This window comes from Phyllostomus discolor, chromosome 7 (genome assembly GCF_004126475.2).
Source record: "Phyllostomus discolor isolate MPI-MPIP mPhyDis1 chromosome 7, mPhyDis1.pri.v3, whole genome shotgun sequence".
Lineage (NCBI taxonomy): Eukaryota > Metazoa > Chordata > Mammalia > Chiroptera > Phyllostomidae > Phyllostomus > Phyllostomus discolor.
Window position 1 is genome coordinate 28,385,760 of NC_040909.2, and position 24,818 is coordinate 28,410,577.

Here is a 24,818-nt window from a genome sequence, read left to right on the forward strand (position 1 = left end):
TTAGAATCCTCAAGATGCTTGAATGCAGTTTATTGGCTGCTTTGAATATTATTTTAATAGCAAAAATGTGTTAACATAGATAATAGATTATAACCATCTTTTTTCAATACAAAGTAAACAGATCATTGAAGTCTTAGCATTTTGAGTTCTTTACCTCTATGATATATACAATGAAGAGTCCAGGAAATCTGGCTGAATCTCAGAGTTATGCACAAGTGTACTAGTCAATGTAACTTCTTTAACTACCTTGGGTGGGATTTATTTTACAGTGAAACATTAACATAGAGACATGATTTTGAAAATTAAGCCAAGGGATCAATTCTCACTTCTTTTCTCTAAATATACCTTTTCTCTTGAGTTATAGTTTATTTGTACAAATTATACAAGTCACTAGGTTCTCATTTCCACACCTTAACAATCCCATCCCTAGAAGCAGTTACAATGAAGCCCTGGGTTGTCTGGAACGTGGCAACGTCTGTGATGATGTCGTGATGTCTCACAGGCAGAGACTCGGGGCCCCTCCGCGGGGTGTCATCACTCGGTCCTACCTTCCGCTTATTCTGAATTTCCTGTTTCATGGTTAAAAATGAAGGGAAAAGCCAGCCATTAAAAGCCTGTACCACATTCCACCTCTTGTAAGTATTCTTGCTTTTGGGGTATCCTGTATGTTGTTGGAGCTAACACCTCTTGGTGAAGTAGCCATTCTTTCTCAGATACACTGAGCAAAAGGAATACAAAGAGTCCAATGTGACACTCTAGGCTTCCAGTCATTAGATTCTGTGAAGAGCCACTTACAAATGTGGGAAACTTAGAAACAGGCTAATCTGTGCATATTACCTTTTATCTAAAGCAAAAGGGAAAGCATGTATTAAGAGGTATAAATGACCAGAATGTGGGCGTGAAAACGGATCAGGGGGTAGTATTTCTAAAGCTCATTATTATCCGTCGTGAAGGAAGCATGCTCTCGTGTATTGACTGGGCACTTACTCAGACCCAGGCACTTTCAGATATGTTACCTCATTTGAAGTTTTTGTCTGACTCCAGGACGCAAGTTTTAGAGTGCCAAGAGCCAAATTTGAATCTCAGCTTTGCTGCTTACTAGTTGGATGAGCTTAAGGAAAATAATAAGACAACTTTACAAGGAAGCACCTTAGGGACTGAGCAAAGTATAAAGTGCTCACTTCAAGTGGTATGCTTATATGTGCACTTTTGATGTTTATAATATTTTAATAAAAGTTAATTTTTAAAAATTCAAAGCAGTCAAGAGAAAAAGTTTTTAAACTTGAATACTGCTATTTAGTTTATGAAAGCCATTTTATGAAAGCCATTTTTATACCTGCAAAAGTTGAATTACAAGAAAAAAGACTGCATGTACCTGGACGACCTCGGTGCCTTCGATGATCTTCCTGTAGTAGGACACGGACGGAGAACTAGTACTTCCTGCGACAACGTACGACCTCTCTGGGTACACTAAGTCCCAGAACCTGGGGGAAAGGAAACGAATGGTGATGCTCTCTAAGGGAGAAGGGAAGGAACTAGTGATCACTGGATTCCATTTACCAGCGTATAGCTTATTTCCTTTTGCATCAGGAAAAGAGCTTTTTCTAGAACAGCATAAAATTAGTTACAAATGAAGTACTAACAACTGTCCTGGCAAGATGTGGATGCCTTTAAACGTTACATTATTGCTAATGTGAATAATAAGTAACACCAGTGTCAACTGAAGTATCCATCCACATTTTACCATCCTCCTTTTAATTGCCGCCTGAACTATTCTTTATCAGACACTGTACCTTATTTTCATGTCTGAGCCGGCTGTGAGCAGGATAGGGTTCCCATCCGCAGGACTACAGTAGATACCATGAACACTGTGAGGAGAAGGCTTAAAAGAAAGAAACGAGTCAAATAAAAGGCACCAGTGTATTCCACAGTGCCATTTCCAGATATAAGTCGATTGTCAGTGGCTTTATAGGTGCCTGGTTAACAAAAGAAATGAGACTGATTATATCTTAAAAATGTCTTTCCTTGAGACTTTAAAATGCATTTGCTTTGTATCGTTCTGAATAAAGAGGCAACAACTATTCAGCTTCCTAAAATGTTCTACTTTGGATGAAAAGGACCCCAACAAGAGGAGACAAAAAAATCTTTCCTACTTTTCTTGGCGATATGACAATCACTGCATTTTTTTGGACTGTAAGACTCCCCCCGCCACCCCACCCCCAATTTGAAAGGAATAATGGTTGTTAATGCTGCTGTTGAGTTCTGCTTACATTTACATTCATGAAATATGTTACTAAGTATTTTACCACATTTTCTGCTTCAAAAATTTTTTTCCTATTTTCCTCCTCTAAAACCTAGGTGTGTCTTAGGGTCCAAAAGTATATGCAAGAGTGTCACGTTCCTTTTTTTTTTTTTTTTTTTTTTTGATCTAAACATCAGCCTGGGGCTCTAAAGAGACATGACAAGCCCAATGGAGCAAGCAGCCAAACACACTGTGAGCAGACACCGGTCAGCCTGAGGACACGGGAAGCTCCCCGCGGCCATGGCCGCCTCATACTTACTGAGAACATAGCCAAAAAGCCCAGCAGACATCACATTTGGTAAATGTCTGAGGGGACACGGGACGTGGGAAATTTTATTGGCTTTTATAAAAATGAGTCAAACCTGTAACTCAGACAGTGGTGGAGCGCTGCTGGCCCAGAGGGTGAACCTTCTGTCGCCGGTCTCCATGTCCCACATGGACACCTCGTTGTTGCCCTGGACAGCTGCGGGGGACAAAGGCTGTGAGAATTCTGTACTCACATCTTGGCAGATAATCCAAGTCAGCTTATACCCATTTCCACTTTTTCCGATGCTGCAAGAAATGCTCACTGGTACTTTTCAATAACATGTGACCCTGTCACACCACACTGGGATGCAGAAAAATAAAAGATGTTTTTAATAGCCTACCAGTAAGTCTCTACTGGTCCAAGTGGAAAGAATTGTGGGGTAGAAAGTGAAATCATAAACAGTCTTCCCTTAAGAAATCTAGTCTAGAAGTAGAAAAAACATATAAAATGTAAGACGGCGAGAGCAAAAGGGAGAACTACAAAGCTCGACCTGAACTCAAGAAAGGAAAAGATCACATCCAGTGAGCAAGGGTCAAGGCTGCCTCAAGGAGATGTTGGCACCAGGACCGAAAGAACGAGGCAGGCTGGACAGATACGGGGGGCAGACAGGTCGAGCATTTCAGGCAGAAAGAAGAGAATGAGCAAAACCCAAAAATCTCTGTGTGCTGGGGAAGCATGGGTAGTAGCTGGTCTGACTGAAGCACATCTCAAACAGGAGGAGGGGGAGATGAAGGCAGACTACAGAAAAGGAAGCCGCAGGCCTGAAAGAGATGGACTTTATCCCTATTTCTGAGCATGCGAGTGACAATACCCAAGGCTTCGTTCATATTAATTGAACCACCAATATTTACTATGAGACAGTCATTGTCCTAGGAGCTGAAGAAGAAAAGGCAGACAATTCCAAATCTGTTTCATGGCATTTACATATCAGTGGGGACAACAAATCAAAAATATGCAAAGGTTGTGAAGGAGAAACATGCTTTTTGTTCACGGAAAGAGCCAGGAGGCCCGCCTCGCTGGGGCGGACCGAAAGGGGAGATGAGCAGAAAAGGGGCAGCGGTGCCATCACATCCACTCGCCACTCTAAGGCTGACCCGTGTGAACCACATCAATGGGCTCCTGTGACCTCTTAGCTTCTAGATGATTCTGGCCTGTAGTAAGCTAACTGACCCCCCCAACCCCTGCACCCCCTGCCCAAATAACCAAGTCCTAGTCTCTGGAGCCTGTGGACGTGACTTTCAAATGTGATCAAGGACCTTAAGACAGAAAAGGGGGGTCTATCCTGGATGGTCCAAGTGGGCCCTAAATGCAAACATAAGCGTCCTCACAAGAGGGAGGGGGATGTGAGAGCAGCAGGAGGCAATTTGCCCACAAAGCACGATGCTACGGTGCTGGCTTTGGGGGTGGCAGAAAGGGTCATGAGCCATGGCTCACAGCTTTAGGAGGAGGAAAAGGAATGGATCCCCCCTAGATCCTCCACAGGGAATGTGGCCCTACCACCACCTGGATTTCCGTTCAGCAAAACTCATCTCAAACTTCGGGCCTCCAGTACTGTTAGAGAGGAAACTTGTGCTGTGTTAAGCTACCAAGTGTGCAGTAATTGGCTACAGTGTTCACAGGAAACTATAATGTAGTCCTATGGGGGTCCCAGTGAGAGATCGAGGGGTGGATGCCAGTCAAGCCAGTGACTGTGCCCCTCATTTCAAATCACTGCTCCTCCCACGGTGGGCTTCTCTGCTCAACTTCCACGTTCCAGTCACCACCCCTCCTGCCCTTCTGCTAATCTGCTGGTACTGGCCCTGTTTTACTGCATGATCTTTTATGATGCCCTGCACCCACACCTTTGTAATAGTTCCTTTGAAAATAAATCCTCCTCAAACGATCCTACCTTGGGTATTCCATCTGCTTCCTGTTAGAACCCTGACTGATAAAGGTCAGAGGCAGCAGGGGCAGATCTCAAAGCCTCTGGGCCACAGGCAGGAGTCTGCCTGTTCCTTATAAGGAGAAGCCACTGGAAGGTCCTGAGCAGAAGAACAGCCTTAAGAGGTAAGGATACTGCACGAATAGGAATGAAAGATTATGGCGGTTTGGACTAGGCAGAGAGTGCTAGAGACACTTAAAAAAGTGGTCAGATTCTGAACATATTTTAAGATAGGATATATGTGATTGGCTGATGGACTGGGAGTGGGTTAAGAAAGAAAGAACCACCAAGCACAACACAAGGACGCCCTCTGAGCACCTAGCATTAAACAGCTGCCACTTTCTGAGATGGACTATGTGTATGAGAAGGGACCTGGATTTGAGAGGCCCATGGAGGAAATCTAAGACTAACGTGACCTATATTTATCAAGCACTAATTCTGCCCCAGGCTATGTGATTGATATGTGTTCTCTCAAATTCTTACAACTCTGCTAGGTAAATATTTTAATCCACATTTTACAGATAAGGAAAGTGAGTTTCAAAGACCTGCCCAAGCATCCTGCCCAAGAATCCGAATGCCCAATAAGGGGAGAGGAGGGAAAGGAAGCTTGCCAGGAACACAACACAAACAGATCAATAAGAAATGGCAACTGACAAGGATGCATCGAGGTCTCTTAAGAGTTCTAGGAAGATGGTGGCAGCTTTAAAAAATGTGGGTATGAGAGATGGAAACAGATGGAAGGGGAAAGGGTGGCAGACAGGAACAGAGTGTGATGTGGTGACTGATGTGATCACTTTGAAACACAGTGACTATGAGAAATGACAGCGAGATATCAATGGTAGGAACTTCCATAATCAAAACAGAACAAAGTGAAACACTCTGTTCATACGTAAAATAAAAATGCTAATAAGGACATGACTCTTGGCAGCAGGGTATTATGCACCAAGAAATCTCCCAACAGCTGAAAGCCAGCCGGGGTGAATTTACCTGCAATCACCCAGGACTGGTACAGCGGGTGCATTGAGAGGCGCCTGATGCGAGCCCTGGAAGGATGACAGTGACTGGAAATTGGCAACTGGAACCTCATATCCCAACATGCCATGGTACCACTGCTTGTACCTTAAAGGGAAAAAAAGGCCAAAAAAATAATTACCATCTAATAATTAAAGCATATTAAGCTACATTGATACAAACAGTAAAAAGCATTAGCTTTGTATGAAGCTGAAAGACTTGGTTCTCAAAAAGGTGTCTCCCAGTTTCAAATAGCACCTTTAATTATTAAATAACAAAGAGATAAAGTACTTATCACAATACTACTACAGAAGTGTCTAGAAGTGTCTAACAAATGTAAAATTGAAAATGAATAATTCATTAATTACTGACACTGTCACAGACTGCCAAAGGCACTCACAAAAAAAAAAGAAAAGAAAAAGAAACCCCACAAAATCTAGAGAAAATACAAATTGATTTTGATGCTCAAAGGTTCAGAAGCTCTAAATAACCAGAGATGTTTTACTGGCATTTGATGGTCATTTTACCAACCTCAAAGTGGCAAACAGTGTTGTAGCTATCCCCAGATTCAGTCATTTCCATGGGCCCTTTTCCATACCCCACTCTGGGGACAGGTGCGGGTGTCCAATCACAGCAAAAACTGGAGCGAGTCCCTGCTTGTCTGCCCACGACAACGCGAGCCCCACAGACAGAATGCCCCCACCCCGAGGAACGATGTCTGCCCTGCTACTCGGCAGCGAGCCCTGACAGAGGCACAGGGCATGCTCCTGTGTTGGCCTCCAATGCCAGTGGAGACTGGGGGTGGGAAAAGACAAAGGAGGCAGTAGGGTCCCTCTGTTTGTCACCCCGGCCCACTCTAGGACAATGGCTCAAAGAGCCACAGGGGCTAATGGCTGCCCTCCTCACAGCTGGTCAGGGTGCCTGAGAACCATCACTGCCTTCTCCTAATATTCTAAGTGGTTAACACCTACTCTTCTAGGCCTGGCATTACATCTTCTTGTACCTGTGCAGTCTATTCACACAAAAGGCAAAAAGTAATGCCTTCCATATAAGCTCTATAAAAATAAAAGGCAGATATTTCATAATCATAAATGCAAGTTAGGGAACCTAAAAACCAAAATTTAAGCACTCTTCTGAAAAAGAGTGCCAAATGGGGAAAAAAATAAGATGTACCTTCTCAAAGAGCAGGTTCAAAGCCCTGTGGGGGAGAAACTGTAAAACTAAAACAGAGGAAAGAAGCAAGCAAGATCATGTGGTAAATCTCCAGCCTTTGAGGAAAAGAGGGAGGGAAGAAGGAATAATAAGGCAAGAAAACCACCATTTGGCTCGCCTCCTGTCCTAGGCCCAGGGTAGATGCTTTCGCTCATTAAATCCTCACAGCAGCCCTTGAAAGCACCACCTCGGTTGAAGACCAGGACAATGAAACTCCAGAGGTGAGCAGTGCCCGAGGTCGCTGGAATGGAAATCCAGGCAGCCTACACTGAAATGCTCTCATTCGTAAACCGAGCCCGCTGCTTCCCTGGCAGAATGAGAGATTGATCACTATAATGAGCATAAAGAGGCTCTTTAAAGAACAAAGAGAAAAAGGAAATTGTTTTATGCATTGGGATACTAATTTCGCTCTCCCAAAACCGTTTTATAATGAATAAAACCTAAATTGCAAGTATAACATAATAGTTATGAAGAAAAAGGAAAAAAGCTTTCACAAGAAGGCGATTCCAGACATTAATGGCATTCAAACCTTGGTCAACGGTTTGAAAACGAGCGTACCGATGCAGAGCCAGCACTGGTAGATGTCCACGGCGAAGGAGGTTATGAGGCCCGACTTCAGATCGTGCTTCAACGTCCACGCGTTGCTGGAAGACCTGAGGTCCCAGCCGACCAGCGAGCCGTTCACGGTGGCGTAGGCCAGGACGGACTGCGCCCCAGCGTTGAAGTGGTGCATGTCCACGACGCAGCCGTCCTCCTTCTGGTCCAGAATTCTAAAAAAATGCACAAAACAGAAGGCGCACACTTTTCCAGTCACTGAAAACATACCACCAGTATCCATTAAGATGAATTTACAGTCTAATCACGGTCAAGAAATAAATACTCTGTGGCCCACCAGGACAACGATAGAGAAGGCATTTTTAAAATAATTATTTTAAACTTACAGAAGAGATGCAAAACAGTACATCGAATTACCATATATCCTTCACCCAGCTCCCCTATTGTAATACCTTACAAAACTGCAGACCTTTTATCGAAACGAAGAAATGAATGTGGTATAATACTAACACAAAACATACTAGGATTTCCTCAGCCTTCCACTTGTGTGCTTTAGCGGTTCCAGGATCCAAACAAAGACACCACATGGAATTTAGTTGTCATGTCTGCTTAGTCTCCTCCAGTCTGACAGTTCCTCAGTCCCACACTTTATTTCATGGCCTTGCAGAAGACTACTAGTGGGTTATTCTATAGAATGCCCCTCAGCTTGGGTTTGCCTCCCATGTTCTCACAGACAGACAGTTCATGCCTTACAGGGAAGGAGACCACAGAAGTGACATGCCCTTCTCAGGGCACATATGAATGCGTACCTGATGTTAGTATGTATTACTGGTGATGTTAACCTTAACCATTTGTTCAAGGTGGTGTCTGCCTGGATTCTCCCCTGCAACTTGCTATTCTTCCATTTATAACTACTCAATATTCAAGAGAAATGCCAGCGGTGACTTTCTATTTCTCTCATTCCTTCTACACTTATAGGTTAGAATTCTTCTATAAGGAAGAGCTGTCACTTCTACATTAGTTTATTTGTTCATTTACTTAGTTATATCAGTATGGAATCATGGATATTTATATTATTCTTTGAGGTATTACCCAATACTAATTTTTTTAAAATTTAGATATAGTGAAATTCACTTTCTGTAGTATAGTTCTATGTGTACCTATCCTATGCAAACATATGTGCAAAAAGAAAATTTTAGTAGGAAACAAATAGCTGTTTACCACAGAACCACAGAAAACAACTTCACGCCCCAAAATTATCCTGTGCAGCCCCTTTGTAGTCAACCCTATCCCAGCCTGTGGCAACCCACTGAGCTGTTTTCTTCTTGGTAAGTTTGTGTTTTCCAGAATTCCGTGTAATTAGAAATATACAATATATAGCATTTTAGGTCTGACTTCTTGCATTAAAACAAAAAGGATTTTAAGATTCATGATGCTGTTGCTTGAGTCAATAGTTTACTCCTTTTTATTACTGATAATAAAAGTAACAAAATAACAATGATTTCTTTCTATTCCTTTTTATGTACTAGTCTGTTATACAGGTATAACTGTTTTTAAGCTTAGCCATTATTACACTAAAAAGATTATCAGACTCACTGGCCAGCCTCCTTTATCAATACATATCATGCTTTTGCACACACTGATTTAGTTTTATCTCTGCAAACACTAATTTAGTTTTAGATCAAGAGTCAGCAAATATTTTCTATAAAGAGACAGTGACTATTTTAGGCTTTGCAAGGCACATACATCTCCATTACATGTTCTTTATTTTTTTAACAACCTTTGAAAATTCTTAGTTTATGGGCCATACTGCAAGCTTAGTTTGCTGATTCATCTTAGATAAATAATTATATTCACAAACATTCTAATATGAACTATATCCCCCTAAAGCAATGATGAAAGTCCAAATGCCAGATAGAGTGTGAAACAGTGTCACCAGCTGTAATTACTAAGAGCTGTGACTGCAGCCGACCGGACTGGATGAGGCAAACAGAAAAGGAGCGCTGGGTGGTTGTGGGGCACACCCCGAGGCCCGGCAGGGCACCACCCACATGTCCTGGCCCGGCCTCCAACCCAGGCGGCCCGCGTGTGCCTGCGGAGCGGACTGGGCTGAGAGGCACCCAGGCACAGATGAGTGTGTCCGTGTGCGTGTCCTGCCAGCACAGCCAGCACCCAGCACATTTTGCCAAAAGCTCTTTGTTCATTTACACAAAACTCAATACATATCCCCCTGTATATTGCTGTCACCCTTGGCTGAAACAATTTTAAAGAAAACTGGCAGATAATAGTTTTAGTTAAAGGCCGTATATAACGTGTCCTGGATAAAAGCTGCCCAAATGTCTTTAGTGAATTTGTCAAAAATAGCATATATTTTTAATTGAAAAGGTTAAACAAGTAAACATACAAACAAATAATGAAAACCTTGGTGATCCAACAAACATCTCTTTCTGCCTCATTACACCCATGGCCCTGACTCATATCATCCACTTAACTATACACATCTGCTCATTTGCTTTCCTCCCTTGGCGCCTACCACCTCTGCCTGCCATGCCCGACTTTGCTGGCTAGCTTACATCCGGTCTCATCTCCTCCAGGCCTTCTTTCCTATTCCCTAAAAGCTGTCTCTGCCTCCCTGTGACATGGCGCATTATCACACTGCACTGAAATCATCTGTTTGCTGGTCTGTTTCTCCCACTAGACTGTAGTTCCGTAGAGAGCAGAACACATTATGGGTCTTTGGAATCCTCTGTGTGTAGCAGCATACTGGTCAGTTGAAAAATCATTCTGCTTTATCTTTAAATATCCTACTTTGTCAGTGTTTAATCTGTAGGCAACCACGATATGTAAGTAATGAAGGAGATTCTTAAGTGAAACTAGCCAGTATTTTGCTTTTAAATGATAAGCTAATCATCTGAAGAAAGTATACTCCATGTTCCCATCAACATCAGAGGTTTTAATGCCAAGTGACAAACTGCTGAAAACATTTGAGTTTTCTTTAATGGAGAACATTCATATTCTCACAATCAGCCAGCCAGAGTTCTGCTTTTACTTGAGACGGAAACTGTAACTGATAATTAGATTATTCAGACACATTCCAGACTGGGATGAGCCCCAAGTTCAAAGTTGTTCTTCTGATCTTTTGACAAACTGGCAGCAAATAAAACGTGCAGACATAGTTTTCTAAAACTAACTACATGTGGTAGATGTGAGTTGGAAACACAGCTTATTTCATGTGCTTAAAAAAAGAAGTGCAATGCAATAAGCCCTAAACTGATTCAAACTACATTGGAGAGGGAGGATTAAATTACCTAGTACGCTAAATGCAGTTTAAAAAACACAAAGGATAGATACCTGCTTTGTAGAGGATGAATTTTAGGAGACTTGGGCAGCTTGGAAGCCTCAATTCCAAGAAGCTGGATAGCACCGTTGTCAGATGCTACGGCCAAGTAGTGAGAGCCCTGGCAGAATGTGAGGGTCTTGACACGTCCTCCAATCCGGCTATATGTAAGGATAGATCTGCACAAGAGGAAAGGAAGATTGCATTTCTGAAAGGCCACAAGAGCATTATTATTGCTGTAATTAAATAAATATCCACATGACTATTAACAAAAAAATTACTACTTTGACATCCAGTACTTCTCCTTGATCTCATAACAAAAACAAAAACTCCCCTGAACAGCACTACTACAAAACTGCCTTTTCTTCTGGCATTTTCAATCGACGATCTTCACACACGTCTCTCCCATCACAAGAAGGCTGTCCATCCTCCTTTCCAACTGGAACTCCCATACTGTGGTCCTGATCCAGTTCTCCTCCCACTCCTGCGATACCTTACACCCTATTCACACACCCTTCAGTGCCTCTCTGATCCCTCGGATGTGGCCTGGCACAGCTGGGAAACCACTGGCACGGAAGCAAAGAGCGGAGTCCACTACTGACTACCTATACGATCTTGGCCAAGCCACTTAACCTACTCTGTGTGACTTGGTTTATTCAGCTACAAAACAAGGACTACCCAGTTACCTAACTGGGACACAGTGAAACTCAAACTATAAAACATTCATAAATGTTAAGTATTATTGTAATATCCAGTCTCTGCCACAGACATGCTGACCCCTCAGGTGTCCTCCTTCCTTATATTCACTGCTGAAGTAGTGAAAACCTGACTCACGCAGGGCCAGCTCCCATTACTTCCAACTCCCTCCTTCATCACCAGGCACTGAGAGTGCATACTCAGCCTTCTAAGGAGCCACACTCTAAAAGGTCACAAGCCCCTAATACCAAATTCATTAATCTCTATATTTGGTAATTGATTTCACTTTACTATACAAGTTAATACATATTAAATGTACAAAAATTACTGAAATACAGAAAAGAATATAAATGTCGCAGGTTCGATTTCTAGTCAGGCCACATATGTGGGTTGCAGGCCATGGACCCCAACAACTGCACACTGATGTTTCTCTCTCTCTCTCTCCCTCCCTTCCCTCTCTAAAAATAAACAAATAAAATCTTAAAAAAAAAAAAAGAAAAAGAATATAGAAAAGTAAAAACAATTATAATTCTACCACCCAGAGAAAAACACTTAACATTTTATTATATATCCTCTCTATGCATATTATAACATATTCATATTTGCTTTTTAAATATAAAATTGCATTTTATATTTTTTATTAATCATGTCTCTCTAGTTTATTTTTTCTTAACATCAGCTTTGCTGAGATACAATTCACATACCATAAAGTATAACTTTTAAAGTGTGTAATTCAGTATTTTTTAGTATATTAACAGAATTCTGCACAGATCATCAGTATCTAATTCCAGAATATTTTCATCATTCCTAAGAAACCCCCCAAAAAGCCACCTCACACCCACTAGCATTCACTCCCTTCCCCCCTTAAACTTTCTATGAATTTGCCTATTTTTAATATTTCACATAAATGCAATCATGCATTATGTGGCCTTTTATGTTTTTTGTTTTATTTTTTTAAGATTTTACTTATTTTTAGAGAAGGGGGAAGAGAAAGAAAGGGAGAGAAACATTGATGTGAGAGGGAAAAATTGATCAGTTGCCTCTTGCACATGCCCAACAGGAACAAAACCTGCAACCCAGGCATGCGCCCTGCTGGGGAACTGAACCTGCAACCTTTTCTTTGCAGGATGGTGTCCAACCACTGAGCCACATTGGTCAGTGCCATTATGTGGCCTTTTATATCTGGCTTCTTTCATTTAGATTAATGTTTGCAAAGGTTCATCCATTCTTTTTACAGCCAAATTATTATTCCTTTGTATGGATGTATCACACTTTATTTATCCATTCATCAGCCAATGAACACTTGTATAGCTTCCACTTTTAGCCACTATGAATAATGCTATTATAAACATTTATGTATAAATCTTCGTGTGGATATATGTCTCAAACCAGTACCTACAAGGGCTCACCAGTTTGGCAGACGAATAAAGAGAGCCAGGGACAGGTAATGGGAGAGATGGAAATGCCAGTATGCTCAGTTTCTCTCATTTGTTCTCATTCTCTCTCCCCCTCTCCCCCACCCCGCTTCAGTATATCTGTTCCCTGCTCCCTCCTCTGTACTATTTTTGTCATATAAATTACATATGTACATGGGCTCATGAAGTTTTATTATTTTTCTTTATAGGTCATCTTTTAAATTAGACAGCAGGTAAAAATAGTTGCAAAAAACAATTTATACCACATATGTTATACCTGTAGTAATGCTGTTTATTTCTTCACGTGGATTCAAGGTGCTGTCTTTGTCCTGTCCTTACAGCACTAACTCCTTTTAGAAAAAAACTGCTAGCAATAACTTCCCTGTTTAACCTTGGAATGTCTTCATTTCTTTCTTTTTCTGGATATAGAGAAGTTGACAGTTTTTTTTCTTTCAATACTGGGAAAATGCAATCCCACTGACGTTCAGTTTCCATCATTACCAATGAAATGTCAGCTGTTAACCTTACTGAAGCTCTCTTGTATATGATGAGTCATTTTTCTCTCATTGCTTTCAAGATCTTTCTTTGTCTTTCAATGGTTTGTTTATCATGTGTCTGGTGCGTTTCTCTTTGCTTTTTATCCTACCTGGATTTCACTGAGCTTCTTAGATATGCAGATTAATATTTTCCATTAATCCTGGGGAGTTGTAAGCCATATTTCTTCAAATAGTCTTTCTGTTGCTTTTTCTCTCTCTTTGCCTTTTGGGACTCCTATTATACGTATGTTGGTACACTTGACAGTGTTCCACAGGTCTTTGAGGCGATGTTCATTTTTCTTAATTCTTTTTTAGTTTTTGTACCTCTGACTAGATAATGTCAACTAATCTATCTTGAAGTTCCAGTTATTTTTCTTGCCAGTAGAAATCTGCTATGAAGCCTCTTGAGTGAATTTTTCATTTCAGTTATAGTTTTCAACTCCAGATTTTCTATTTATCATTTCTATCTTCTTATGGATACTGTCTATTTGGTGAGACATTTTTCTCATACTTTCAATTCCTAATACAAGGTTTCTTTTAATTCGTTGAACATATTTTAATAGCTAATTTAAATTCTTTATGTAGTAAATCCAATGTCTGGGATTATGAGATACAATTTCTACTGACTGCCTTTTTTCCCCCTATGTACTGGCCATACTTTTCTCTTTGCCTTGCTTGTAAATTTTTGTTCAAAACTGGACATTCTAATTAATATGTATCAACTTTAGAAATAAAATTCCAATGTTGTTGGTATTTATTTTGTGACTTCCCTGTACTAAGTATATATAATGCCTGTATTCTTTCTAATGCGTGGCCTCTGAAGTCTTTGTTCAGATAGCTTAGCTGTCAGCTAATGACTGGACAACTTTTCTTTGCATGCCTTGAACTGAGTGTTCCTTTGTGGAGGCTCTTTGTGTCTGTGTTGTGGCACAACTTGAACAAAGCAGTTTACAACTCTGCCCTGTCCCTCATTTCCTGCCTGCACAGAGTCTCGAGGTCAACCAGAGGTAAGAATTCAGGGTCTTCACAGTTCTTTCTCAGGCATGTGCACAACTCTGCATGGGCAAGTGGCTTTACAGACAACCATGAATACATCAATATTTTCAAAAGCCCCTATGCATCTCATCCCCTAGTTCTTCCTTTCAGATTTTTTGTGAGCCTCTTGTTAGCTACAACAGGTAATGCCACCTCAAGCAGATGCAATGTTAAATGAAGAGCACTGATAATTTCAACAAATGTCCCGTGGATGGAGTTTTTCTCAAAAAAAATGAGGTACAGGTCAGATCAAAAAAAGATATGCATGGAAAATGGAGGTTTTGAGCCAGCTGATAGAAAGGTCAAATAGTGACAATTCCCTGGAAATGGGGCTTTCAGGGACTTCTAAGGACGTATAACCCCTTGAGTGGCTACTGAACTGCTTGTTTTTATGGCTACTGTAGTTGTGGGACTGTTAGTTTTCAAAAGCTACTGCAAAGCTTGGTAGAGGGGATAAAATTTAGGACCATATGACTCGCTGTTCTGAGAATCAGCTGTTTTCCTTAAATAACATTCTGGACTGATGCAGGACTTTAATTTACAGACTTCTGAAAAATTTGATTTTGGTAGTTTTTGCCAGTGTACTCATTGTTTGTTGTGGAGGAGGAGATTTTTGGAAGTCCTTACTGTAATTCCAAAAACAGAAACCCTACATGCTCTTCTTAAACCTACCTTTTTATATTTCATATAAAAAAAATTTATTTCCACAATATCAGTTTTATACTTCCATAATAACTTTGTCCAATTTCACTCCTACTGCTAAACCTTTAGTTTGCCTCTAATTTTCTACTATTATAAAGAAAGACCATCTCAACAGCCTTAAAACTAAATCTCTGAGTTTGTTCTTAGCTATTTCCTTAGGCTATGGACTCATAAAGGCTTATGATCTATACTGTCAGAAAGCCCTTCAGGGAAGATAAATGCATCAGCTACATTCCACCAAAGGCACTGCATGAGCATGCTCAAAACTTCATTAGGTTTTTCACACTACTTGGCTTTTTGATTGCATGACAGAGCTCCCTGTAAGTCCTTTCCTGAAAACTCTCTATCTAATGTAACTTAAAAAGCTGCTTCTCTCTCCTTTTCTAACCCCTCTTTTCCCATTCTCAAAGTTCAATTTCCTGAGACTCAGATCTCAGGACTTTGCAGGTCTTTACAACCCTTTGTACCCCTTTCTTCATAACAGTGGTACAACACAAAAACTTCTCCTTTAAGCACTACCAGTGACTCTAAATATGTTAACCTAAAACTGGTAACTTTCTTGCACACCCTTCAATTGTTTCAATTCTTCATTGGGCCAAAACTCCAGTTAAATATTTTACTATCATTGAGTACCAAAAGCACCAATCTTCCTAAAATTGAGAAGCTAAATGAGTCAAAAATAAGGTAGAAGAAGCATATATGGAAAATATAATCTAGAATATAATAAACTATTAAGTTGAAAAATCTATGTGACAGTTAAACAGCAATTTCTCAAGAAGCAGTCTTTAAGGGACAAACTAAAAGTAAAACTCAAATAAAAAAAGAAGAAAATGGCAGAGCTGAGATCCAGGTGACTTAAGTCACCAATAATAATTCAATTAGAATATTAGGAGTGGGACCTGGGTAGTCAGTCAGCCAATGTAACACATGGAGGAAAACCTGACTGGTCAGAATGTACCAGTAACATTTCCTAAGGAAACACAGTTTTACTGCTCTATCCCAGCCACCTGCTGTTTCCCACTGGGTTCTGGCAATAATAATGGCCTCCTCCTCCCCTCATCAGTTCATGAAGGCATGTGATAAAAGCAACACATTCTGTTCCCTTCCCCTCTTTCCCACCCTGGACCCGGAACAAAGCACCTTCAAGCCAAGTTCTATTGCACTGAGCAGCGAGAACAGATGTGAATGGCAAATCAAGAGAGCAGATGCATCCAGGAGAAATCCAATCTCCTAATCATCATACAAACTTCAACTGTACAGTCAGCTAAGTTACCACATTTCCTGGGAAAGCACTGTCTGAAATGTGACACTTAGATACCACTGTGTAAAATATGACACTGGCTCTGTGATAAAAACCCTTTGGGAATTAACAAGTGAGGTTGTGCACAGCTAACAGATGACTCTATGCTCTTACTTGAGAGGTTTATTCATGTCAACTGAATTTATCCTCCTAAATAAAAGATACAATGAATGCAAATGGTGATGACAGTAACAAAGACCATTTGGGAAGTAATTGCAGAAGAGATGTTTAAAATACTTTTAAAAATGCTAATCATGGTGGCGAAATTTTTTTTAACAGCTGTAAAGGAGAGAGAAGGCAGGGACTGTCTGTGGAGGAACATGAGTGGAACATTCTGCTGTGATGCTTATGTTCTGTATCTTTAGAGCAATTTAAGTTGCATGGGTATATTTGTTAAAATTCATGGAGTGCTTCACTTAAGATCTATGTACTTCACAACATGATACTGAGCTCCAGTTTAACAATATGCATGCTGGGTTTTAGGGGAAGTGTACTAATGTCTAGACCTTACTTTGAAATACATTTTAAAAAGATGAATTGATAGGAAATTATTAATTACAGAATCTGTGAGACAAGTCTATGGATATTTACTGTGAGACTTTCGACTTCTCTTACAGGTGTGAAAATTTTGTAATAAAATGCTGACAAAAAATTGCTACACAGAACCAGGATTCTTTTAACATTTTCTGATTTATGTTCTAACCAATGCAATGCCCAAAGAGAATGAATATGGAAACAATAATTAATCAGGATAAAATACAGAGCTCTTTAACAAAAAAAAAAACTAACAGCATAAAATTGTAACTGACTGGTAAGGAGTAACTTTTAGTTATCAAAGTTATTTGATTACTTTGTAGTGAATCGTGGTTAATGAAGTGATAACAAGAAAAGCACCAGAGATTTTCCACATCATCTTGGGTACATGAGATTCAATTTTAATTTCTACTGGTTTTCTTTTCAGACTGAGACCAAACTAGGCACAGAATATGAATATGGCAAAGAAGATGGAAATAGGGGAACTGGGGGAAGAGATGGGGTGGCCAACAGACTATCAAGTAAGGACATAACTATAAAGTAGTAGAAATCTAAAATACTTCTTAAGTCACACTTATCAAAATCATATCGTGTAAATGGCAATGGAAAAAATATAATAAAAAATTGAACTATTATCAAACAAGCAACAGCCAGCCTCAGTGAGCCACCAGCCCTCGTACCTCTTGCTGAGTGGCCCCAGGCCTGGCACGAGCAGCAGCCAGGCTAGATTCACAGGTTGGCTTTGCTTGGAAAACTCCTCACCCAGCACAAGTAGCAGCCATCTCAGACTGCTGTACAGCCCAGGCAGGGTGGCCCCAGGCAGAACACATGTGGGAGCTGACCTTGGCTTACACCACCCAGGAAACCCCAGAGCCTGCACACCCAGTGGACAGCTATAGACCATGTCAGAGCACCACCATCCTGGCCCCACATAGCTGATTCTCCATGGAGGGGGGAGGTTGGTGGTTAGTGGTCACAATCAATCCTTGCAACTTACTGGCCTGGGTAAATCCCTCCCACTGACCAGCCAACATCAATCAAAGCCCAACTACTACAAGAGGGAGCACTCAGCCAACACATTTCACATACCCAGTTTGCGAGACAGGGGAGGCTGTGCCATTGGACCCTATAGGACACCTACTACATTAGGCCACATTACCAAGACACGGAGCCAAAGCAGCTCTACCTAATACATAGAAGCAAACACAGGGAGGCTGCCAAAATGAGGAGACGAACATGGCCCAAATGAAAAAACAGATCAAAACTCCAAAAAGAACGAATCAAAATGGAGATAAGCAATCTCTCAGAAGCAGAGTTCAAAATACTGGTTGTAAGGATGCTCAAGGAACTTAGTGAGGACCTCAACAGCATAAAAAAGATCCAGACAGAGATGAAGGATACACTAATTGAAATAAAGAACAATTTACAGGGAAACAACAGGAGAGTGGATGAAGCTGAGAATCTAATCAATGATTTGGAACATAAGGAAGCAAAAAACAACCAATCAGAACAACAGGAAGAAAAAAGAATCCAAAAAAATGAGAAGAGTGTAAGCAGTCTCTGGGATAACTTTAGAGGTCCAACATTTGCATCACAGGGGTGCCAGACAGAGAAGAGAAAGACCTAGAAATTGGAAATCTATTTGAAAAAATGAAAGAAAATTTCCCTAATTTGGTGAAGGAAACAGACATGCAAATCCAGGAAGCAGAAACTCCCAAATGGGATGGATGCAAAGAGGCTCACTCCAAGACACATAATTAAAATGCCAAAAATTGAAGATACAGAATCTTAAAAGCAGCAAGAGAAAAGAAGTTAGTTACCTACAGGGGAGTTTCCATAAGACTGCTAGGTGATTTCTCAAAAGAAACTTTGAGGCTAGAAGGGATTGGCAAGAAATATTGAAAGTCATGAGAAGCGGGACCTACAGCCAAGACTGCTCTACCCAGCAAAACTATCACTGAGAATCAGAGGGCAGACACAGACCTTCCCAGATAAGAAAAAACTAAAGCAGTTCATCATCACTAAACCATTATTATATAAAATGTTAAAGGGACTTATTTAAGAAAAAGAAGATCTGGCTGGCGTAGCTCAGTGGATTGAGCACGGGCTGCGAACCAAAGTGTCGCAGGTTCGATTCCCAGTCAGGGTACATGCCTGGTTGCAGGCCATGACCCCCAGCAACCGCACATTGATGTTTCTCTCTCTATCTCTATCTCCCTCCCTCCCTTTCCTCTCTAAAAATAAATTTTAAAAAACTATCTTAAAAAAAAAGAAAAAGAAGATCAAAACTATGAACAATAAAATGGCAATAAATATATATCAATAACTGAATCTATAAAATAAACTAGGCAAAGAAGAAGAACAGAGACAGAATCATGGACACAGAGAGCATTTTGGTGGTTGCCAGATGGGTCAGGGTGTGGGGAAAGGGGTGAAGAGGCGAGTGGATTAAGAAGTACAAATAAGTAGTTACAGAATAGCCATGGGGATGTAAAGTACACTACAGAAAATGGAGTAGCCAAAGAACTTACATGCAAGACCCATGGACATAAACAATGGTGTGAGGATTGCCTGAAGGAGTGGCGGGTCCTGGGTGGAGGGGAGCAAGGGTGGAAAAATTGGGACAATTGTAATAGCATAATCAATAAAATATAATTAAAAAAAGAAAAAAATAAACTATTAAATAATAAATAACAGAAAAAAAGCACATCATGCATATTTAAAGATTTTGGTATTTCAAGTCATAAATTATCTCCATTTCAACCACAACAGTGAAGCAATGGTAGTATGTGTTTTCCTTGTTAGCTTAGCCGTTCCATCGTCTTTTGACTTTTCTCTCGTTCATACTCCATCTAATCCATTCAGCAAATCGGGTTGGCTCTACTATCAAAATATACCCAGAATCTGATCATTTCCCAATACCTCCAGCCCTTGCATGAATTACTGTAGAGGCCTAACAGCTTCTGTCCAGTCCCTCTTCAGTCTATTCTCAACCATCTAATTCAGATCATGTCTCTCCTCTGCTTGGAACCCTCCACAGGCTCCCCACTGCCCTCACAGTAGAAGTCAAAGTCCTTTAGAGCAGCAGCCTACAAGGCCCTATGTAACCTGGCCCTTCCTGTTCTTCCCTCTTGTTCACTCTGCTCCAGCCACACAGACCTTCCTATTGCTCCTCAAACATGCTAAACATCTTCCTGCCTCAGGGCCTTTGAAATCCTGTTTCCTCTGCCTGGAATGCTTTTCCCCAAGATATCCACATGGTTCTCTTCTTCACCTGTTTCAGGTCTTTCCTCGAATGACAGTCTCTCTGTGAGGTATTCTCTCGCCAACCTACTTAAAATTCTACCCTACTGCACCCCTACTGCATTCCCTCTCTTGCCTGCTATATTTTTCTCCATAACATTTTACCATCTAACATACTGTATGTTTTATGTATACTGTTTATTGTCCATCACCTCCCACATAAAATATATTTTTGTCTAATTATCACTGCTACATCCCCGGCACCTAAGACAATGCCTATCACACATGATGTGAACAACCAATACTGTGTTAACCTAATGAATGAATTGACTCTCCAAAGCATATTTCACCTGGTGGTAGTGGTCTTCCCCTCCATCTTTTGACTGTTCCAGATTTTCACAGTCCCATCATTTGAACATGTTGCAAAGAGCGAGTGTTCATCAGAGACTCGAATTCGATTCACAGCAGATTTGTGTTCATGAAGATGTGCAACTAGTAGCCCTTTAGGACGCCACCCTGAGAAAAAGCAAAGGAATATATCTTTACAAATACAATCTTTCCCTCCCCCCTCCTATAACCAACAACCAGCATGAGAATAATGATAAGAATTAAATAAAAAGTACCAACAGACAGCCAACACAGAGTGGTTTACTAGACCATGATGGATACTATTATCTACCAGGACAACCAAGAAAGCAACTAAGTGTTGCCCAGATAGCTTTAGAAAGACCTGAGTCCTTCTCTAGCGTTTGAGAAGGCACAACAGTCACTTGCTACCCAGAGAAAAACTGATTACTTGCTCAGTAGTAGCAGGAGATAATGACTATCCTGACGCAGAGAAAACTGGATGCTTGGAAGGCAGCCTGGGCCTGAAATTCTCAAAGACCCAGGTCCACCGTGCCAGAAACATCGGGCTGAGGGTACTTACTCAAACTCTATGAGCTTCAAGTTCCTCAAATGTAAAATGAGGGACATATTACTTAAACCAAAAGGTCACCACAATAAATGAGAGGTACAGAGAGTCTAACATTGTCCCAGGTCCATGGTAAACACCCAAGGCTGATTTCCCCTTTACCTGCAATCATTTATTCTATGGCACCAACATGTTAATATAAATGGTATTATAAATTACAGCCTCAGAATGCGCATAGATTTTCGAGTACTTTATGACATCTATACCCTTCTGTTTTATTACACATTTTTATGTATGATTAATTTCCTCTAGTAAATAATAAATTCCCTGAAGCCAAGAGACCATGTCTTATCCATTCTGAATCATTCACAATATCTAGCACATAACTGTCTTTAAGGTCTGATAAATAAAAGTTTATATTAAGTATAACATTTAACATTAAAATTAATCAGTTTTAAAACAAAACAGAAAGCTATGCTGAAGATCATACCATATTAGGAGTTAGCACTGTGCCTAATTAAGTAAGTAATCATAATGTCATTTTAGGATGAAATTATTTTTTGCCACGAACAATAATTGAAACCAATACTACTTCCAAACCTGGCTTACTCTAAGACAAAAAATACAATGTTTCCCACTGGATTTCTAGCCCACATGTTTGGGAAGAACAGCTGCACACGATTTTTAAGGAGGATATGCTAGATTTGAAAATGATCAGAAACACTTTGTCATGAAGTCTAGATAATCTCCCAGGCTAGGCTGAACATTTCCCTCTAGAGAAAATCAATTTCACACAGCCACTCAAGTGTGGAAAGAAAAAAATTATGAGCCCCACAGTCGTCGCACAATTCTTGAACCACAAAATTTGACACCTTTTCTGTGATTACTATATAAAATGCATAGCTCCACTTAAGTAAAATGCCACTTAAAAAGATAGATTCTACCATAAAATAAAGTAGAACGTTTGCGGTCAACCTATTTTATTCTTAAAGCAGGACTGGTAAATAATACTGAACTATATTACAGAAACAACTTAAATATTCAAGGATATTTATTTTGAATGACCTGACATGCCACTTACTACTTAACAATACTTTCTAAATATTAAATCATTTGTCTTCACAAGCATTCTCCCTGAGTTCACAACAGGAGCCCATGAAATTCACATAATTTCTAAATCTCTACACATAAACACATTATGCATTTCTCCTCAGTTTTCAAGATGAATTTTTATTATTAATATCTATACATAGAAACTCATTAAAATGTTTTTCAAAATCTGCCAATCTAACATCAAAGACTAGCTCCACCACATTAAACCAGGCAAGTCTGTCAACATAGCTGAGCCACATTTTCATCTGCAATATCTCTAAATTTCTTTTAAATCTTCTCAGAATATAGGAGTGTTTCCCCAAAATCTTAATGTCAATAATTGTTGAATGCTAGGTATATTGGTGATATTGTTCTTTTTTCAAACTATCCACAATTTTCTAATTGTGTTTACTATTTTTGAAAAAGAAATTAAAATGTTAACCCCTTCAGATGTTAAAAATTGAAGTTTACTCCAAGAAGCCTGACGACACCCACCGAGGAAGTGGCGTGACACTGAAGCAGGCAGGCGGAACCCTTACGTGACAGGCGAGGAAAGCGGACAGCAGACAGGCTACCACAGTTAAGTGGTCTAATAAACAAGGCACTGCTAGTTGCCCCTACAGCTAAGAAGATCCAAACTCCACAAATAATGACTTCTACTAGGCTTCCAAAGCAATGGTTTGTTCTTACTTCCTTTGCCTGGCAGTTAATTATCAGTACCCTGAATTAGATTCTAGGCTTCGGCATGGGCTGAAATACAGCTCCCTAGCCATGGCGCTTTACCGGGTGGTGGCGGTTTACTCTCCCACTCGGCATTTTCCATCATCTGCTTGGCTATCCTCTCAGCATTACACTGCTCCCGCTTCTGCTGGATGAGTTGCTGCAGCTCAGTCTTACAAGTTGTGATCCGAATCTGGTAGGTGGACGGTAAAATTGTACTACTTAAAACCTGTATTGTTGGTTTTCTACTTTGGACATTTGTCACTTCTGGAACCTGCAAAACAAACAATTACAGGTATTTATGTCATAAGCAAAGTATATTTGATAACAACCTATATTCCCTTTATTCATTGTATCAGCTTTTTGTCCTTATTAATGTGCCAATTTTTTAAATCCACTTAAATCCATGTTTTTCATGGAAACCTAGTTAAAATGAAGTTTAACCACAAATATTACATTTCCAAACTTCTCCGTTAAAAAAAATTATCAGTGCAGCAATAACATTAAACAAAAATCCTCATTAAGTAAAAAGAAGAAATAGAATTTTATCCATTCGTTCAGTTAATATTTTCATTTAAAATACGACTGGCTAGGGAAGAGTTACCTTAGATTATAAACTTACTTCACATACATCAAAATCAACATGACATTTTCACACATGGCCAACTTGGGACTTTTCTTCCCAGAAGTATTTTTGTTATTTTACAACTATAACTATGTTATACTAAAGAAAGAATAAAAAGAGATTTAAAAGGCTCACTGCAGACTAATTATAACCACAGTTCATAATGATGTCTTCAATCCACAATTTCAGATAACTTTACTAATGAGTGCTCTAAAACAAGACCTTTCCGGTATTTTCAATAACTAGATTTCCTCTTGGCTATCAAGTTAAACATACACCTGTCTTAAAAAGACACATCATCTCGAGGACAAGTCACTATACTGATTTTTCCAGTACAGCACACACAGCCTTCAAACATCCCAAAAAGAATGGGACTGCAAGACAAAAGGGAGACCATTGCCTGAGGACAGTACCTGCGGAGAAGTTGACAAGGGGACACAAATGCCAGCAGAGGACTCAGAACGAGGAGGCTTCCCAGTCTGAATCGCCTCCTGGTCACTCGCTTTAGGCAGGGCCTGTGGGATGTTCGGTGGTTCCAGTGACCCAAACATGCTTTTCCATTCTTCATTTACATTTGAGTCTTGTTTCACATGTTTTCTAGCTATGAAAACAGATTCAGAATAGACTGAAGGAAGCCTCGAAAACCAGTATGTGCTTTTTTTATTCCTTTTTTTTTTGGTGGGGAGGACAGCAATGAACTTCTCATCCTATTTGTCCTTTATGATCTCTAATTTATTTATATTTCTATAATAACCCATTAACTCTCACTTCATCCCTAGGGCAGATGGAACAGATGTACTTTCAATGGTGTTCATAATTAGACTTAATTGCTTCCTAGTTTCCCAAGGCTAGCTCATTTCAAGTAACCACTTCTCATATGAACAACCAATAAAAAATGTTTCAAATGCCATTGACCACACTGGTAAATAGGACCTATTTGTAATATCGGTTACTTAGGAAAACAAAGTAAAAATAGAAGAAATTAAAAAATCAATTGATATACAGCTACCTCCTGACATGAACAGATGAGAAATCCTTTTTTTTAATCATCTGATTACAAAAGGTATATAAAGTAACACAAAGTTCTAGCATCACCAAAATATTACATGAATTACCCACATAAGTTTGTATACCTCATAACTATATAGTTTAATAATGCACTGCCATATTATTTTATAAAAATAACTTGCCTTTTCTATTTAACTAAATATGTTGAACAGTTTTTTCACCATTCCCCTATTAATGAACACTTCAATTATTTCCTTTTTTCCCCCCACTGAGAACACTATTATATATATCCCTTCACGTGCATGTCAGTTTTTCTTAGGAGAAATTTCCAGAATTGAGAGTCAAAGAGTAGAC

At 40.0% G+C, this 24,818-nt stretch overlaps 1 protein-coding gene across 6 annotated transcripts in view; it reads right to left on the bottom strand.

The window, feature by feature from the left end:
* The window catches only part of PIK3R4 (phosphoinositide-3-kinase regulatory subunit 4), a 58,692-nt gene continuing 33,874 nt past the window's right edge, over window positions 1–24,818 (bottom strand). For 3 of the 6 annotated variants that reach the window (XM_036030638.1, XM_036030636.1, XM_036030639.1), the window contains exons 12-21: window positions 23,870–24,057; window positions 22,895–23,105; window positions 20,457–20,622; window positions 10,660–10,824; window positions 7,312–7,523; window positions 5,518–5,649; window positions 2,665–2,765; window positions 1,794–1,882; window positions 1,376–1,484; window positions 115–569 (exon numbers count right to left, since the gene is read on the bottom strand). In XM_036030638.1, coding sequence (XP_035886531.1) covers window positions 399–569; window positions 1,376–1,484; window positions 1,794–1,882; window positions 2,665–2,765; window positions 5,518–5,649; window positions 7,312–7,523; window positions 10,660–10,824; window positions 20,457–20,622; window positions 22,895–23,105; window positions 23,870–24,057 — 1,544 coding nt within the window. In that variant the 3' untranslated portion in view covers window positions 115–398. Of the gene's footprint in view, window positions 570–1,375; window positions 1,485–1,793; window positions 1,883–2,664; window positions 2,766–5,517; window positions 5,650–7,311; window positions 7,524–10,659; window positions 10,825–20,456; window positions 20,623–22,894; window positions 23,106–23,869; window positions 24,058–24,818 lie in introns of all 6 variants that reach the window. The other 3 variants (XM_028517984.2, XM_028517985.2, XM_028517983.2) reach the window with 2 other exon arrangements.